The sequence below is a fragment of the Falco peregrinus genome, chromosome 7 (genome assembly GCF_023634155.1).
Source record: "Falco peregrinus isolate bFalPer1 chromosome 7, bFalPer1.pri, whole genome shotgun sequence".
NCBI lineage: Eukaryota > Metazoa > Chordata > Aves > Falconiformes > Falconidae > Falco > Falco peregrinus.
The window spans coordinates 64,843,600-64,862,453 of NC_073727.1; the positions used below are offsets into that span (position 1 = coordinate 64,843,600).

The 18,854-nt window shown below is 41.5% G+C and overlaps 1 protein-coding gene across 3 annotated transcripts in view; it reads right to left on the minus strand.

Moving 5' to 3' along the window:
* The window catches only part of RNF144A (ring finger protein 144A), a 67,437-nt gene that overhangs the window by 15,765 nt on the left and 32,818 nt on the right, over positions 1-18,854 (minus strand). For all 3 annotated transcript variants that reach the window (XM_055810366.1, XM_055810365.1, XM_055810364.1), the window contains one exon: positions 15,570-15,715. In XM_055810366.1, the coding sequence (XP_055666341.1) occupies positions 15,570-15,704 (135 nt within the window). In that variant the 5' untranslated portion in view covers positions 15,705-15,715. The remainder of the gene's footprint in view (positions 1-15,569; positions 15,716-18,854) is intronic.

Genomic DNA, 18,854 nt, shown 5'->3' on the forward strand with positions numbered 1-18,854 from the left:
GAACTTTCAAAATTAACTGTATTACATAATTTCTCTCAGAGAAAACAGGAGCTGAAATTAGGTACCTAAGAGCTAAGCTTGGAATAAGGTCATGAGATATCCTTCTTGTCGCATATTCACCCTTATAAAACCAATATGCTGAGAGGCATCTTTAGTCTTCCTTTCATGGATGTGTGTCAATGGAAAGTTACAAGCATAAGGCATTTGACAAAAAAAAAAAAAAAAAAACCACACAAAAAAACCCCCACCAACCAAACTCTACTGAATTAAGTAAGTCATAAGAAGAAACGTTTGCTTTCTATTCAGTTTTGTACTTCACTTCTGTACTCTGACAATCTTCACCTGGAATACTGAAAAGCTGCCTAGCCAGAAAGAAGGGAGGACCAAGTGTGTAAATTTTTAGTCATTAGTTCAGCTAGAGTAAAAAAACATGTGTGGGCTCTTACTCCTTTCCCAATTCAGAACTAAAACATGTCAGTTTGTAACAATTGTTAGGGAAGTTACTTTGGTTTAAGTTGCAATTGCAACAACTGAACAGGTAATTGTAGTAGCTTAGATTTCTGTCCAGCATGCACGCTCTCAGCAACACCAAATGAGTGGGGAGGAAACAAACTGTTAGATGTTGGCACTTCAGGACGCTACTGAGGCTGCCTGGGTTCCTTAACTATACAGATCTATAACTTAACACTCATTTTACAACTTCAAATAATTATAAATTAAAAGGAGATTGTAATATACTACCATATATGACTGTTAGACAGGGAATCGCATGAAAACTGCCATATAACTTTTGTAATTTCCTGTAGACAAAGGAAAGCAAAGCACTGTGCAACATATGTGCTACATATAAACTATATACAGACTATATATATATAAAACATATAAACTATATTTCAATCTTTATATAAGGCTATGTAAGCTGCATGTCAAGATGAATCGCGTGCCCCAATTGCTGCTAAGATCAGTGAGAAGAGACCAGTTAGCTCCCCTAAGCATTACACCTGTATTTTCCCTGTGTATGCACACTCCTTGTGCATCCCTGCTGCACATCACTGCTGTCCTTTCTGGTGTCTGGATGACTTTTTCTTTCACCTGGTAACCCAGGAATCCTACTGCCATTTGCTGTCCCCATGACAAAGAGCAGGAGCACATCCACTTTGAGGAGTTTTGGCCCAGATCCACTCTCATAGGGATCAACTGAGAGCCCAACCCAACAGTGGTTTTACTATCAGCTACCTATATAAATGAGAAACACTTTGTTTGGTGGGTTTTTTTTGCCTCAGCCTGAGAGACAGATGGTTAATAAAGGAATGACTTCCTTTCTGAAGCTGCCAAGCATCACCTAACATTTAGAGTTCCGCCATATGTGCTGTACTTCCAGCTTTTGTACATCAAGAACCGTGCCACACAGAAAGGTATATTCAGTGACCACTGATGTGCTGCTGCTTTAGAGCTGCACATCATTTTGTCTAATGTTATAAAGATCAAAATACCCTGTGACAATCAAAACTGTTATTTTTTGCCTAATTTCCAAACCATAAAAATTTTACTCTGCTGCATTCAACAAACCTGCACAGGCCACAGCAAAATCTTGATATAAAGAATTAACATGTCTGGCTTTTAATTTTCTTTTAGGAGAATTCAGGCAACACTTAGGCCTATGAGAATGCTTGTACTTATTCCTCCTGACACCCAAAACCAAATAAAATCCTTCACAATTCCTAAGGAGGACTCTGACTTTCATTGCTTCCATGTGGGGAAACATTTATCTACCATCTCCTTTGACAGAAAACGTGTTCACTTGGTGGCTAAGATAATTTTTCAATATAAGATGCATGTAATTAAAACCACTTAAAGATATTTTTGGTTAACATCTTAATTTTTTAAAATAGAAGAGCAAACATTTTTGAAAAGTTACAACAAAATTACTTTTAAGAACATGTTATTGCTGCTATTGCAGGAGACAAGGAATGTCACGTTTTATTTGAGAGTTAGGCAGGCAAAAAGATTATCTTGTATTCTTCTCTTAACAGCTACTAGGTGGATTTTGTCAACATGCAGACTTCTGACTACGCTAATGCTGCAGATGCAATTGCAAGTCTTATGAAAAATTTTTGTAAGTCAGTCAATGGATTTGGAAAGGCCAAAAAAGCATGACAGGACTGCAGAGCCAAGTATATCATCACCATATCATTTATTTCTGAAAAATTTAAATGTATTTTCATGCTGGCACTAGGCCACAGCCATCCCAAAAAAAAATGTGCACTGTACGCACAATCATCATGTGCTGGTATTGGTAGAACATTTAAAAAAAACAAAACCAAACACCTACTGAAAAAATTAAAAGGGAAAAAAGGAGCATTTACCAAGTTCTAAAAAAGAAAGGGAATTAATTGTTTACAATGCATTTATTAAAGGTGAATATTAAAGGCAGACAATTGCAATTACTATTGTGCAGAAATATTAACCAGGTGAATAAGCCTTCACCTTGGGCAGACAACCACTAAGAGTTCCGCACCTCATTTCAGGAACACAAGGAAGGGCTGGCATGCTTTTCCAACAAGGGAGGAATTTTTTTAATTTTTATGTGTTATTTTGTTATTTATTAACAAAAAAAAAATCTGTTTCTAGAGCTAGTGGGCCTAAGTTTCAACGCAAAGAGGAGAAATTGAAAGTAATACTGGGAAGAAAGTTCAAACTGAACAAGAAATTAAGATGATCATTAACATGTAGCCTAAATTGCTGGTCTCTCACATTCTGTATCATCTGCAAACCAGGATTAGATGAACTTCTAGAAATATACATACATATACACACATACAACAATTTGCATTTGACCACATGAAGAATCAGGAATCACTGGTTGTTACTTTATGATCTATATGACAAATGACATCAGGCTAGATGGATGTAAAGATCCCTTTTGGCCTTAAATTCTGGGAAAGAACATGAGGAATATTGAGTGAGAAGCACTTATTTAGCAGTGTTTCGTAGCTACAAATCTACAGTTTGGTCTATGGGTAGGTTTTGTGCTAAAAGGATACTAAGCCAAAGCTCAAAATCCATGTGATGAGGCTACACAGATGAACAGAACTACTGCAACAACTACTTTTAACATTATTTCATAATATTTTTATGTTCTGCACACCATGTATTTTTCTTTACGTTACTTAAAAATGAAGACTGAGAAAGGGATACCTTTTCTTGCCATAAGACAGTGTAACACCAAGGTTACTCCACTGCTCTATGCTAATTACACCAAGCTAATTCTTCAGTCAGTCTAGTGAATAGGTATTTATACTCGTAGGAACATTGTCCGTAAGTCTTTTGGGTAATGTGATTTAACGGTCACTTTTAGCTTCAGATCAGAACAGTACATAGTGATGCACTGTGCAGGACTCACGTGGGGAAGGGTAAGAGAGTGTGCATGAGAGTGAGTGAATGGCTCAGGTACACGTCCGTGTCCACATCTGAGGTGGAGACTTAATACTCTTGGAGTAATCGCTCCCCTCACTTCTGTCCAAACAGCAAATTCACTCTGGACTAGGGAGCTTTTCCCTGAAGAAAACATTAGTTGCTAGAGAGACTTTGCATTCAGACAAAACTGAACAATCCAAAGAAGAAAGACTCCCTTAAAATAAGCAGCCTACAGCTGGTGTTCTCTGAAGAGGAGGGAAGAATGGCAGAGTAAGCTTTGAGCCTAAGTCTTCCCTACTCCTGAAAAGCACAGATTCCTGTAACCACATATAATTGTCATACGCTACCTTTTTTAAGTGTTTTGTGGATACTTCTAAAAGCAACAGGAATGTTCATCTGGCCATAACACAAATTATAGAATCACAGAATGGTTTGGGTTGGAAGGGACCTTAAAGATCATCTAGCTCCAACCCCCTGCCATGGGCAGGGACACCTTCCACCAGACCAGGTTGCTCAGAGCTCCATCCAGCCTGGCCTTGGACACTTCCAGGGATGGGGCATCCACAGCTTCTCTGGGCAACCTGTGCCAGCATCTCACCACCCCCACAGTGAAGAATTTCTTCCTTATACCTAATCTAAATCTACTCTCTTTCAACTTAAGGCCATTTCCCCTTGTCCTATCACTACATACCCTTGTAAAAAATTCCTCTCCAGCTTTCCTGTAGGCCCCCTTTAGGTACTGGAAGGCTGCTACAAGGTGTCCCCCATGCCTTTGAGTGCAAGCATCCAGCCAATTCTTTATCCATCAAGTGCCACATCTGTCAAGTGCATGTTTCTTCAGTTTAGAGATCATCACTGTCACGCAGGACAGTGCCAAATGCTTTGCACAAGTGCAGGTATATGACGTCAGTTGCTCTTCCCTTACCCACCAGTGCCATAAACCTGTTGTAGAAGGCCACCAAACTTGTCAAGTTCAATTTGCCCTTAGTGAAGCCTTGCTGGCTGTCACCAATCACCTCCTTATTTTCCATGCGCCTCAGCACAGTTTCCAGGAGGATCTGCTCCATGACCTTGCTGGGCACAGAGATGAGACTGACTGGCCTGTAGTTCTCTGGGTCTTCCTTTTTTCCCTTTTTAAAAATGGGGTTATGTTTCCTCTTTTCCAGTCAATGGGAACTTCACTGGACTGCCACGACTTCTCAGATAGGATAGATAGTGGTTTAGCCACTTCATCCACCATTTCCCTCAAGATCCGCTGATACATCTCATCAGATTCCATGGACTTGTGAGCTTTCAGGTTCCTTAGGGACCTGATCTCATACAGCGGAAGGTTCTTAATTCTCTCAGTGCCTGCCTTTGCCTTCCACAACTTGGGCGGTGGCTGGGACACTCGTCGGTGAAGACCAAGGTGAAAGAATCATTCAGTACCTCAGCCTTCTCTGCATCCTGGGTAACCAGGGCTCCAGTTTTCTTCAAGAGAGGGCCCACATTTCCCCTAATCTTTATCACCAACAAACCTATAGAAGTTTTTCTTGTTGCCCTTGATGTCCCTGGCCAGATTTAATTCTATCAGGGCTTTAGCTTTCATTACCTGATCCCTGACTGCTCAGACAATTTCTCTGTATTCCTCCTAGGCTACCTGTCCTTGCTTCCACTCTCCGCAGACTTCCTTTCTGTGTTTGAACTTGTCCAGGATCTCCTTCAGATTCCTGAAAAGGCTGAAGTCTGCTCTCCTGAAGTCCAGGGTAGCAAACTTGCTGTGTGCCCTCCTTGCTGTGCTAGGGGTCTTGAACTCCACCATTTCATGGTCTCTGCAGCCAAGGCTGCCCTTGAGCTTCACATTCCCCACCAGCCCCATCTTGCTGGTGAGAACAAGGTCGACACAGCACTTCTCCTCGTTGGCTCCTCTGTCACTTAGAGAAGGAAAGCTATCATCAACACATTGCAGGAACCTCCGGTATTGCTTATGCTCTGCTGTGTTGTCCCTCCAAGGTGATTCAAGTACCCCATGATGACTAGAGCTTGTGAATGTGAGGCTGCTCCCATTCACCTACCTATAAAGGGTCTCATCTGCTCAGTCTTCCTGGTTGGGTGGCCTGTAGCAGACCCCCACTACAGTGTCACCTGGCCCTGCCCTCCCTTTAATCCTGACCTATAAGCTCTCATCAGCTCCTCACCCAGCCCCAGGTGAAGCTCCATGCACTCCAGCTGGTCACTGACAGAGAGCAACAACTCTTTCCTCCTCTCCCATCTGTCCTTCCTGAAGAGCCTGTGTACTTCCATTGCAACAATCCAGTCATAAACAGCCTTCCCACTTTTAATCTCAGTGTTTCACAGAACAAGAAAACTACTTTCTGCCAAATTTCTGTGGTACGCTTAAAGCATGCAAGAAAACATGTGAGAAAATAAAAAAAGGTACATTATTCCTCAGAGAGCTTTTAAGCTTCTTTCAAACTTCCCACATGGCCTCTTTGTGTAAAGCAGTAGTTATTATCCTGCCTCAAATCTATTCTTATTTAATCACAGGTTCAACTTTGAAATACTCCTGCACTGCTGCTCCAGTGTGCATAATTCTTTACGGCAGATCTACAATCTCGCTTTTTAGGTACCACGCTGATTTTACTTGGTTGACAAGTGACTTACTGGGAAACATCTATGCATGCTTAATCAGAGAGATGTTTGAGGCATACAAATGACCGTGGGAGTGATATCTTTTTCCCTTTATTAGATATGCTGTTAGCTATACTGACCAAATCTAAGAACACAAACTATATTCAACCTCATAAACCACCTAGATCTGAGACAAATACATATTGCACAGATGTTTAATGTTCGTGATATTACTTTGAACTTTAATAGATCATTTCCACTTCTATAAACATCTTCTCAGAGACAATCTACTTTCAAAGAAATCTTCACTATCAAAATTCAAATTTTTATTATCCCTGCAGCTGATTCATCATCCTTAAAAGTAAATCACAGAAGGAAACAGTCACTTATCTTGACATGCAGCACTTCAAATCTACAAATGTGAAAGCAGTAACAAAGAATAGTCTTCTTACATGTTTGCTCTTTATATCCTTTGTTTGTTGCTACACATACAAAGACAAGCACTTGCAAGGCTCTCTAGAGCTCTGCAACAGGGAAATACCTGCACAAATTTGGCCTCCTATGCCATGAACAAGAAGGTACACACAAGAAAGGGAGTTCAGCGAGGACCAGAGATGGACAGCATCACAGGTGATTAACTTTTATCCCAAAGTGGCAAGTAATTTGAAAAAGTTCTGTTTGACAGGTTTCCTGCCTCTACTTGCCCAACACTTGGCCTCTTTTTAAAGATTTTTTGTTGTTGTTAAAAATTGCCAAAGGCAAGTGCCTTTCCCCACACCCACACTGTCAGTTTTTAAAGGCTGCACCAGGTATTCTGCAGCCCTGCTACAGCCTGTATTGTCAGCCTAAATCCAGTCACATCATCTTGCCTGTGTATGATAGCCAAACATCTTGGCTGGGGAAGATTAATGTAACCCACGTGCTTCCATGTCTCAGGGCAAACCACATAAGCATTCCTCAGTGAGCTGTAAAAACTGGTCTTGTCCAAACGCCCTTGTGCTCCCATCAGCTGGTGAAACCTCAGGATGGGAACAGCCAGCAGACTGAGAGGAGCAGGGACTCACCCATTGCAAATGCCACTGTGGTTAGTTAGTGCAAACATGGCTGTTGATTTATCCTGTGAACAGCAGTACAGATTTTGCTGCTTTGGCTCTGCCTCTGTTCAAATAGTTTCCAATGTTACACCCAAATATCACAGCAGTCCCTGGTATACACTTAACTGATGCAAACAATGGCTTAGACAAGATACTTTAGGGATGAGGTACAGCACCCCTCTGCTTGAGGGCAGCCACCAAACCCTCTGCGTTGGGGTAACTGTGCCTTTGAGCACAGGGAAGTGTCAGCATCAGGCCATCAGTCAACAAACCACAGAACAGTCAGGGTCAGAAGGCACCTCTGGAGATCATCTAGTCCAAACCCTGCTAAAGCAGGTTGCACAGGATCACATCCAGGTGGGTTTTGGATGCCTCCAGAGAAGGAGACCCCACAGCCTCTCTGGGCAGCCTGTGCCAGGGCTCTGGCACTCTCCCAGTACAAAAGTTCTTCCTCATATTCAGGTGGAACTGCCTGTGTTGCAGTTTGTGCCTGTTGCCCCTTGTCCTGTCGCTGGGCACCACTGACAAGAGCCCGGCCCCATCCTCTTGGCACTCACCCTTCAGACATCTGCAGGCATTGGTAAGGTCCCCTCTCAGTTTTCTCCAAGCTAAACAGGCCCAGATTGCTCAGGCTTCCCTCCTAAGTTGCTTAATCACCTTTGCATCCCTCCATTAGACCCTCTCCAGTAGTTCCCAGTCTCTCTTGAACTGGGCAGCCCAGAACTGGCCACCCCAGAACTGGACACAGCACCCCAGACACAACCTCACTGGGGCAGAGGGGCAGGATCACCTTCCTTGACCTGCTGGCCATGCTCCTCCTAATGCACCCCAGGGTCCCACTGGCCTAGGCCACCAGGGCACACTGCTGGCCCATGGGCAACTGGCTGCCCACCAGCACTCCCAGGCCCTTCTCCACAGATGGAGGTGAGGGAAGAAGAAATGTATGTATCATTAAGGATACAGAAAGAGGAGCCCTGCTGACTTCAGCTTGAGAAATACTAGATCATGACAAACATCCTTTGAGACACAGCAATCAGTGGCTGTGGAAGGCACAGGCAGGACCAAGCAACAGAACTAAACAAACCTGGAAAACAAATGCCCATTTCCAGTTGCACATCTTAACAGAGAAAGGGAAGGCAAAGACGACTTACATCTGCCTATCCCTTGAAATGGTGGTGGCTTGGTTTGGTTTTTTTTGAGGGAGATTATATAGACATTTATATGTGTGTACTGTAAAATATATAGATGAACAATTTCTTTTCAGAGAAGTCTTTTAGATCAGTAGTCAGCAGAAAATGGCCAATCAAGACAAGGATAGTATCTTGCAGTTTGCACATATCTTCATCTTAGCATAGATATTTCAAGTGGATGTACATATAACTTTTTCATGTTGGATTTTTACTACTTCATTAGCTTGCATAAGCTGCTTGTTCTCACTTATTCAGGGCTGCAATCAGTAGAAACACCTGGAGTAAACGTTACAAAAAGAAATTTGTTTTCAAATGCCAACATATGCAGGATAAAACTCAAATATTCAGGAGGCAAAAACAACAAAAAATTCAGTCTTCCCTTATATGGTTGTTTGAGAAAAGTTTATTCTATTTTAGAACAGAATGAATATTTCTGAGTGGGAGGACAATACACCTGCAGCAAACAAAAGACCTTTCATTTTCACATGCAAAACATGCAGACAAAAATGAACTAGTTTTCCCAACGCTCAGATGAAGACAGATAACGTTAATCTCATTTAGTAACATCACACAGGAGAGGGAAGAGCTGAAGGCTCTGGATCAAATTTAGTTTTCAGTCAGAGTTCTACAGTTCCCAAGTTTATTATACAGAGTTTATTATTTAAGCAGGGGGTTGTCATCACAGCACCTACAAGACAAGTCAGAACCCAGACAGTCATGTGAACTGCTGTGCAAACACATAGTGACCTCTAACCATGAAGCCTCTACTGACATGTCACATGTCAAGATCAGTATCGGTTCTCTGCTAAGGTCTGGGGGAAGCGAGCACAAGCGGCAGGCTCCAGGCTTTGCCAGCAGCTGGTGGGAAACAGGAAAACATTACAGCTGCTAGGAAGTACCCAGAGCTCTACAAAATCTCAGAAGCCATTAGATTTCCCACACTCATATATAAATATATATGTTTTTTTATATATAAAACACTTATCACCATATTGATAAAAATTCTTTGGAACCACTCTTGATGGCAGAGGTAAGAACAGGAGTCAGTCTGTTAGTACCTCAGCACTTTGTTTCCAATCAATTAAAAAAAAAAGCCACAAGCAGGGCATCTTGTCTTGATAGAGGTAGGGACAGCCTGGCCTCAGCCCAGCACTGCCCTGCTAAGGCAGGTTTTCCTTGGCAAGCAGGGACAAACCATACAGGACAGAGAAGGCAACCAAGCCACCTGCTCCCATCTGCACCGCTCCTGGTGTCTGGTCTGCCTTGCCCCAGGGCAAGAAGGTGATGCTGCCTCTGCCTCATTTGGAATGAGGGATAACACTAAGCAAATCATGCTTTTTCCAGTCATTCAACTCAGAGGCCAGCAAAACTATCTGCTTCCAGTCAAGCATTACAACAAGGTGGGAAAGGGGGGGCGGGGAGGGGCGGCAGGGAAAGGAAGAAAACACGAAAAAAGATGCCTTCTGCCACTTACTGGCAGGATAATGATATTTGCCTTGCTGATCACAGGGTCTGCCTTTCCAGTCTTCAGCCTATGGAGAAGCTCTATTAGGGGGATGATTAGAATTAAGTAGACATGTATGAACAGTCATGATTAGGCAAATGCAGTAATCCTGGTGAAAGCAGGCCAGTGATAGCAGGAGAGCCCATCACTGTCATGCTACTTGAGATGGAATATATTTTGCTATAGACTCAAATCACAGTTCTACCGAACTCAGAGGGATGCCTAAAGGTCCAAGGAAAATTAGCCAGCTGTCTAAAGAGCTTCATGTAAAGCCTAGGAGTAAGAATCAGAGTACAAGTATCTACTGAACAAACAAAACCAACCTAGCAGTGTTACTTTCAAACACCGCAAAGCTGATCCACATGTCCACAGCTGGACAAGAAGTCACAGACAAGGAGCAGAATGTAGGTCTTAACGTTAGGTTTGTTACTTTTTTTCTGATTATAGGATCTCTCTCTCATGTACCTGAATAGCAGTCTTCCCCTCCATCAGTAACAAGGTGGATTGCAGGTGAGCAATCACAATAAACTTTTCCATCAAAGACAAGTTGTCTCTCAGGCTTTATATTTCTTCTAGATACTTGCTTGCCTGGACTGCCAACTTGACTGATTTTCTTTTTAAACCTGAGAAAGGTAAGCAAGTGATGACTCTAGTACTGGAAGACTTGGAATATGTAACATCTTGAAGGGAACAATCTAATGTGAAGTCAAGAGGAGCTGAGCTTGTCTTGAGTAACAGTAGCATCACTATACTTGCAACACATTGACACTTCTATGTGTATATTTATATATATAGCTATAAATTATATATATGTACACACATGTATAATGTGTGTACAGCTAAATCAGAACAGATTTAAGCAACTGGTTGACTTCCATGCAAGAATATCAACTGGAACAAACCCTGTTGTAACTTTAGTACATACCCAATCATTAACACATCAAGGGAACATCCTGTCCTTTAAAGACAGGAGAACTTCATCATAGGTTATAAAGTGATCAGAATTTCACGCAGGAATTGGACTAAAATTGCTCCCTCTCTGTCCCCCCTCTTCACCCCCAAAAAAGCAAAGGCTAAGTAATAACTCGAAAAGTTTGGTGCAGTAACTAATACAAACCAAATTAAACAACAAAAAAGTGATGCTCTGTTTGCTTTACTCTTCCCTTTCCTTCCTTAAGGAGAGAAGTGCGGTAAGAAAAACTTTCTGCAGAAAACATGCAAAATCAATTACTTCTGCTGGGGCAAGCAACTGCTGACTACCTTGACGTTTTAAATTACCAGCTATGTACAGTATGCTATTTCAGTAGGAAAGTGATTTAATAAAAAACAAGACATTTAAGCATTTTAGTCCACAATTTGAAATATACTTCAAATACTTCAGATTGCAATCACATCAGCAATAGGACCAGAAGAAAAGAGATACTAGTTTGCCCCTTGACAATACTCGGAAAAAACAAACAAACAGAAAACCAGCACAGCAGATAAGCTTGTTTTTCTTTCTACCCTCTAGACTTTTGTTCCTCTGGTACCTCAAGCAATCCAACAACGGATACATGCCTAATGGATGAGATATACAAAACCTGAGAGCTCACAGCATTGTGTGCACATTAGTGATCATAATGATAAAAACCATAATGGAGTATTGTACTAATAGCCACAACTGGAAAAATAATGTGATGGGAAATTATAGCATCTATGCCTTATCAGCAGAGGAGTGGCAGTCTGCTCTATTCAATCCATGCACAGCTCTGCCAGAGAGCAAAAGGAAACAGTGTCCCCATTCTCTCTTTCTGAATAGCAATGTTGTGTTATTGTGTAAGTGTTGGGAAGAGACAATCCTTCATGAGACCACAGCACTTCTATGGTTATAAAGAGTGAAGACTTGCAGACAGAAATATTATAGGATCGAGAAATCTGCATGTTGATCTAAATTCTGCCTACGTATCAGTAGCACTGCACTTCAAAGATCTCTTTGTAATACATGCAGCAGGCTGAGACAGCACGAGTTGTTTAGACAGAAGGGCTAGAGCTTGGAGCAAGAGCTGTGGCAAAAATAGTTTTCACACTTATGAGCAAAACAGAAAGAGGGATGTCCGTCACATCACTGCAGTGCCTGTTAGTTACCTCAGATCATTTACATAAAAGCAAGAAGCCAGAGAAAAATTATATGTTGGTTCATCAAGAACAAAACAGAGACAGTCAAATATTTCTCCAGTTGTATTTCCACTTATCCTAGTATAATATACTGATCTACCGTACATAGACTCCACCCGAAGTCTTCAGTAAAAAAGATACTTTTTTACTGTGATTTTCAATAACTTTAATTTGGCTGTTTACAAAACACAGTTGATCTTGAGGACTGCAATGATCATTTCCAAAGACATCAATGCCAGGCTGTCCATGAGGTAGAGATGGAGGCCTTGGGTTTCGGTCACGCTGAATTCCTGGGCTGTAACAGGTTTATAGTTATTGCCTCTTGCAATTACTGGGACTGATTCTTACTTCCTCCCCCACTGCCATCAGTGAAAGCAAGGGTAATATTATTTCCTATTAATTCACAGGAAAACTTAAGGGTAAATAATTTTTCCAGTGCACTCAAATGTCACTGTAGTGAAGATCATGCAAATGGCAGACAAAAGGCAGACAAGATAGGCTGATTTGCTTAAACAGGACAAAGCTGAATGAACTATTCAAGACAATCAAATACAAGTGGTAAAAATGGACTGATGATTCCACCTGAATACAGTTTGACACAAGAACCCAATGTCACCACAGCAAGTTTCCTTATGCCAGGTCCTAAGAATAGGTTATTAGCAAAGGTTGCATCTTCAACATCTATAATGGGCTCTATCTTTCGAAACAGCAGTAAGAGTCAATAACCATATTCTACCAAGAAGAAATGGAAGATCAGTGATGGCAGCAAGTGTCAGAAGGAACAAGGTGGAGAGCAAAGATGCATCTGGTAACCCAGTCTTCCTTCTGCCACTTAGATGTTACTGAAAAATGAAATTAAAATTCTCTCCATGTCCAGAAAACAGGGAGACACACTGAAAACTCACCTGTAAACACCAGGTCAGCAGAGAACAGTTTTAATTAAGTCTATTATTTTATATACTTTTGCATGCTTGAGCAAACACTCCTTTCAAAGTGTGGAACAAAGCAATACTTATCCTGTAATTGGCCAGGCACAGTGTTTGCAATGGATTATATCTGTTTACCTGCCTGTGTGCTCACTTTGTCTTTTCCCAAAGACCATCAACATTAAAAGTTACTTGTAACAACCTGGGAGTTTTTAGAGTATTACATGTATTAAAAACTGAGCAAAACAGAAGCAATGCAAACAGCTGTTCCTGTAAGCAACAAAAAGAAGCTGTTTTATTGGCAATCCCCTGTATTTTCTCAATAGCCATCAGAAAAAAAAAATCTATTATTTAAAAAAGGTAGCATTTCCATGAAGAAAAAGATAGAAAAGACAACTTAAAAACCGCTTACTCTTCAATGTAAAAAACACCCAAATATCAAAACCAACTTTGTTGAAAAAAACTTGCAAGTTAAAAAAAAATAAATTACTCAATCCTATGTCTAAACTTAAAATTTCTCAAGAGTTTATGACATGCTGTTAGAAGTCTGAGCATCACTTATCCCAGAAATTATATTCTTACTGATATTACTGTAACTTTCCCACTGCCAAACAATCTTTACAAGGTTTTTGGTGTACCTGTACCTATTGCAAAATTAAAGGATCTAACATTTTCACTCCAAATAATCATTAGGCACAGAAAGCTACTACTACTTTTATTTCTCTGTTCATAAACCAGCAATACCTATTTACTATAATGATGATCTTTGCTATGTACTACACTTATGTTCACCAGCATTTAGTACTTAACTGACCAGATGCTTGTTTTTCCAGTCATGCAGTTGTACAACATGGTAATGAAAGCCACTTATATGATTGTAACGGTGATACAGGAGTACTAGAATCTGTAATACATTAAATACTTTTCTAGTTGCAAGTGCTTGCATGGCCATACTGTATACTATTAAAAGGCATTTAAAGAATGATGCAATCATCAGGCACAGTCAGCATGGGTTCACAAAGGGGAAGTCCTGCTTAACTAGTTTGCTGTCTTTCTACACTAAGGTCACCTGCCTAGTGAATGAAGGGAAGGTGGCAGATGTCGTTTTTCTAGATTTTAGTAAGGCTTTCGATACTGCCCCTCACAGCATCTTTCTGGACAAGTTGTGCAGCTGTGGGATGAGCAGGTTCACAGTGCGCTGGGTGAAGAATCGGCTGCAGGACAGGGCTCAAAGGGTTGGGTTGTAGTGAAAGTGGCTACATCTGGCTGGCAACCGGTCAGCAGTGATGTTCCTTTGGGCTCAGTTCTAGGGCCACTTTTGTTCAATATGTTTACCAATTATCTGGGAGTTGCAGGAGTTGAATGCACCATCAGCAAGTCTGATGATGATACCAAACTGGGAGATGCTGTTGACTCTTGAGGGATGAGAGGCCTTGCAGAGGGATCTAGATAGATAGGAGTATTGGGCAATCATCAATGGGATGAAAATGAACAAGCTGAAACGCTGGATTCTGCACTGGGATGGAGTAATGCTGGGCACATGTATAAATTGGGAGAGGAGTGGCTGGAGAGCAGCCCTGCAGAAAGGGATCTGGGGGTGCTGGTTCACAGCAGGCTCAGTGCTAGTCAGCTGTGTGCCCTGGCAGCCAGAGAGCAAGCCCCATCCTGGGGTGCATCGAACACAGTGTCACCAGCTGGTCCAGAGAGGGGATTATTCTGCTGTATTCAGCACTGGTGAAGCCTTGCCCTGAGTAATGCGTGCAGTTCTGGGCCCCACCATGTAAGAAGGGTGTGGAGGTCTTTGAATGTGTCCAAAGGAGATTAAAAAAAAGCTGGTGAAAGAGCTGGAAGCAATGTCCTGCAAGGAGCAGCTAAGGACTTTAGGCTTGTCTAGTTTTGAGAGAAGGAGGCTGAGGGGCGACCACATTGCTCTCTCTCTACAGGTCCCTGAGGAGGGGACACAGAGAGGGTAGTGCTGAGCTCTTCTCCCTGGTATCCAGTGACAGGATAGGCAGGAATGGGTCAAAGCTGCATCAGAGTAAATTTAAACTGGGCATTAGGAAGCATTTCTTTACTGAGAAGGTGGTGAAACACTGGAACAGGCTTCCTAGAGAGACTGTTGATTCCCCATGTCTGTCAGTATTCAAGAAACATTTGGACAACGTCCTGAATGACATGCATTAACTTTTGGTCAGCCTTGAAGTGGTCAGGCAGCTGGACTATATGATTGTTGTGGGTTCCTTCTTAGTGAAAGATTCTACTCTAAAGTTAAAAGGAAAAAAAAAAAATCACAAACAAAAAAAAACAGCCCAGAAAAAACAACTGCCACACCAAAAAAAGACCAAAAAAACCAACTAACCAAAAACAACCCAACAAATCCAACCCAAATCCAAGCCACTGACAGGCAAAAGGCTAAGGGTGAATAACCTTCCTAAGGAACTAAATGTATACTCAGCACTTCAGTACACTGCTGTAAAAACCTTTTATTTTTTTAAAAATAGGAAAACCAGAAAGTTTACCTGCTAGCATTTGTGTCAAGTACACAGCAACAGTATTCATTTCCACTTCGGCATCAACGCTTCAGGGTGAAACCCACTCAGCAGAAACACACGTGACTTCTGCAGCTGAAATTGTGCATTGTTTTTTTATGCATAATAAAAAAAGGAAAACTCACCAGGGTACAGAAGATACATTGGCATTGTGCTATTGTTGTCATCTGCTCCACGGGATATTCACCAAGACAGAGCTTGCAGGACACTAATGGGTCAAGTACCAAGTCCCAAGTAGGCCTATATCTTGCTGTAGTCATTGCAGAACAGTCTGAAAAACAGCACAAAACTCCATTATTTCCTTATATTGATAGTACATTTCTGCCACTGAAAATCTCCTTGTCAGCTGCTGCCTGTCAGCTCTACAGGAAAAAAGAAACAGCTATAAACAGCAATGGCTAATTTGACAATGTCAGCACTTGCAGCAGACTATATATCCTCTGCCTGACCTGATAAAACATGCATAAAGCAAGCAAAAGGAAAAAAAAAACACCACAGGCCACAATACACTGACAAAATATGAGAACAAGCAGGAAATATCCTTAGGTCAGAAGGTCAGACTTGTCTGACACTATACATGCAAAAATCTCATCCCCAATTCTTGTCGTTTTAACCACTAGTTACAAGCTTATACATTCCTTAACCCCCACAACTCCAGCTACCCAGGCAAGACCCACAAGGTCTTTCATGAACCAAGCACCTATTATTCCCCTTTTCCAGCCTGATAATATTGAAACTCACAGACCAAGATATTTTTGTTCCTAAAAGCATGAGAGATCGATCAGTTTGCCAAGTTATTTTTAGAAAGAACAATGAATATTCCGAGTACACTCAGTTTTAGCCTGCATTTTTCTTCCAAACCTTGCAATATGCTGAGAACACAGCTTTGCTGTAGCAACAACCAACTGGGGCAAGTAACTACAGAAAAAGGTTGTAATACCTATGTAACCCTCAAGACAGCAATAAGTTAGGACCACACAGAGCATCTTTATCCTAGGCTTCAGGGCCCAGACAGAGAGCTGTCAATTGACTAACTGGAAATAAAATAACTTCCCACATAACAAATGTATTCCTACAAAGAGGAAAGCTAATTTAAGTTACACACATGGGGGGGGAAGAACCAAACGAAATCCCCCCCCCCCCCCCCGACATCTTAAGGTAACTTATATAGTATGTCCAATCTTAATACCATATTTGCTAGCATTGTTTTGTCACTGACATGACCTTCAAAGTGTGTGAAATTCACATCCCAAGACTGCTGGGAGGTCCACATAATCTTACTTCCCTCCTCAAAAGTAGCTGGTTCCTTACCTTCCCCACAGTGGCAGTTACACTATTCCAACCATGGTTATGGTTGGTGGGGTGGTGGTGGTTGTTTCCCCTGCCCGCCCCACCCACTCCCCACCCCCCAGCCCTTTTTTTCCCCCCCCTTCTCCCTTCATTTGCACTTTCAGGAACTGCTTATATCCAAGTTTATTATCCATGAATTATTCCCAAAACCTCCAGAACTGCAACAAATAAATGCTTATTACACTAGGTTTAGGCAGATGCTCAACCGAAGCATACTTCTTGCCCCCAAAGATATCACACTGAGAGTTCAAAGAAGTGTTTGTGAAGTCTTTGATATTCAATTAATTGTGGACATGAATCCACCCAGGTCTCTAAATACTCTGAAACAAAGTGTAGATTTTATGTTAGCCCTCTGTTCAGTCTAACTCATTAGAAGATGCCCTTTATAATGTACATAAAGGACACCAAAAGTGCAGAGCCTAGTCATACTTATTTCTAGTGCAGCCATCAGGCAGGAGAGGGGGAGAGAAAGATTAAACACCCTAATTTCCAGGGATGCTCTGGATCACTTCCTCTGAAAGCCCACACACAAACTCCCCACCGTTTCAAAGGAAACTGAGGCAACAGTTCCGTAGAATGGCACATGAATAATGACTCCATGTCACAAACCAGGACTTCTGCTGCACAGTCATTCTGAGACCTTAATGTGACAGTCTGACACAGCGATATGAATGAAACCCCAAAATCTTTAAGGCTAGACTGCTTCTTTACTGTCAATTACCAATACTTTTCCATTCAACACTGAGTATCAGCAAAAACAATTTTCTTCTTCCAGGCTTTGGTTTATGTGACATTTGCAGAGACTCATGAAGTATTTGAGAAGCAGCGATCAAACACACCTGAGCTATTTGCTGTCCTGCCCTGTTTATTTCACATCTGTTGCTTATGGCAGCAAGCAAATGAAACTAGCAGATGAACAATGAAGAAGGATAAATTTAAGTCAAGGACACACTTTAATACATGCGGCAGACAAATATCCTAGCAAGTTTCATGGAGAAGATGTAAAATCTGACACGAATCAGACTAAAAGCTTGCCAAACATTAATAAAGACAAATAAGAATAATCCAAACAAAAAAGAAATGTATGTATTTATTCAGTGTGGGTCAATAAGTTATGATAAAGGGGAAAATATTAACCTTCCAGTTAATAAAGCTTGCTGCCTAGGACTTTCAAAAGAGGCTCTTTTGCAGCACAGCTATACTGCAGTTAACACCTCATTGGGAAATATTTATCCTCTTTGTCTTCTGTAAGGCAAAAGTGAATCAAGGTGAAGCTTCTTTCAAGCCGGCATCCAGCAGGCCAGCAGAAATTTGTTGCCCTACACAGGTGGCACATAATCCATGACGAACTCAGCCACAGAGATAACAGAAAGCAAAACCTGAATGAACCCTCAAGTGGTAACAGAGCTATTCCTCCTCACCCCTCCTTGCCAAACACCTTGTAATAATGAAATCTTACAGCCGTCATGGGGTGGGGGAAATATCCGTTGTTGCTGGTGGCATTAGCGCAACAATAAAGAAATTTGCCACCCAGCCTTAGAAAACATATACAAAAAGCTACCACATCCCACTGCAGCATCTCTACTGGGTGTCCCTGTAAAGGAACAAAGAACAAAGCTTTCCCAAAGCACAGACTAGACCCTGCTTCACGATCACCTGCTACACTGTTGCAACTAAGTAATAAGCTTCCATGATTACATATCACGAAGCTTAACAAAGCTTTTTTAAAAAAAAAAAAAACACGAAGCAAACTCACAAGATATGAGTGGAGGAGAAAAAAAAAACCTCACACCTTCTGTCAAAAACAGGTGTAGACTCTTACTGTTCCATAGCTGTGGTCCCTTACAGCTTCAGATTGTACTCTCATGCTTTCTAGTGATGTGCAATGCAATGTGACTGCGGTCACGTTGATGTAACAATATGTTAATATATTTAAAACATGACTATTATGCATTCTGGGAGATGGCTATGAAGGGGAAGGAATCTTTCATTATTTCTGCACAACAATTAATGAATTAAGTGAATACAAACTGGATTTCTGAACAGTAATCCCTCAGATT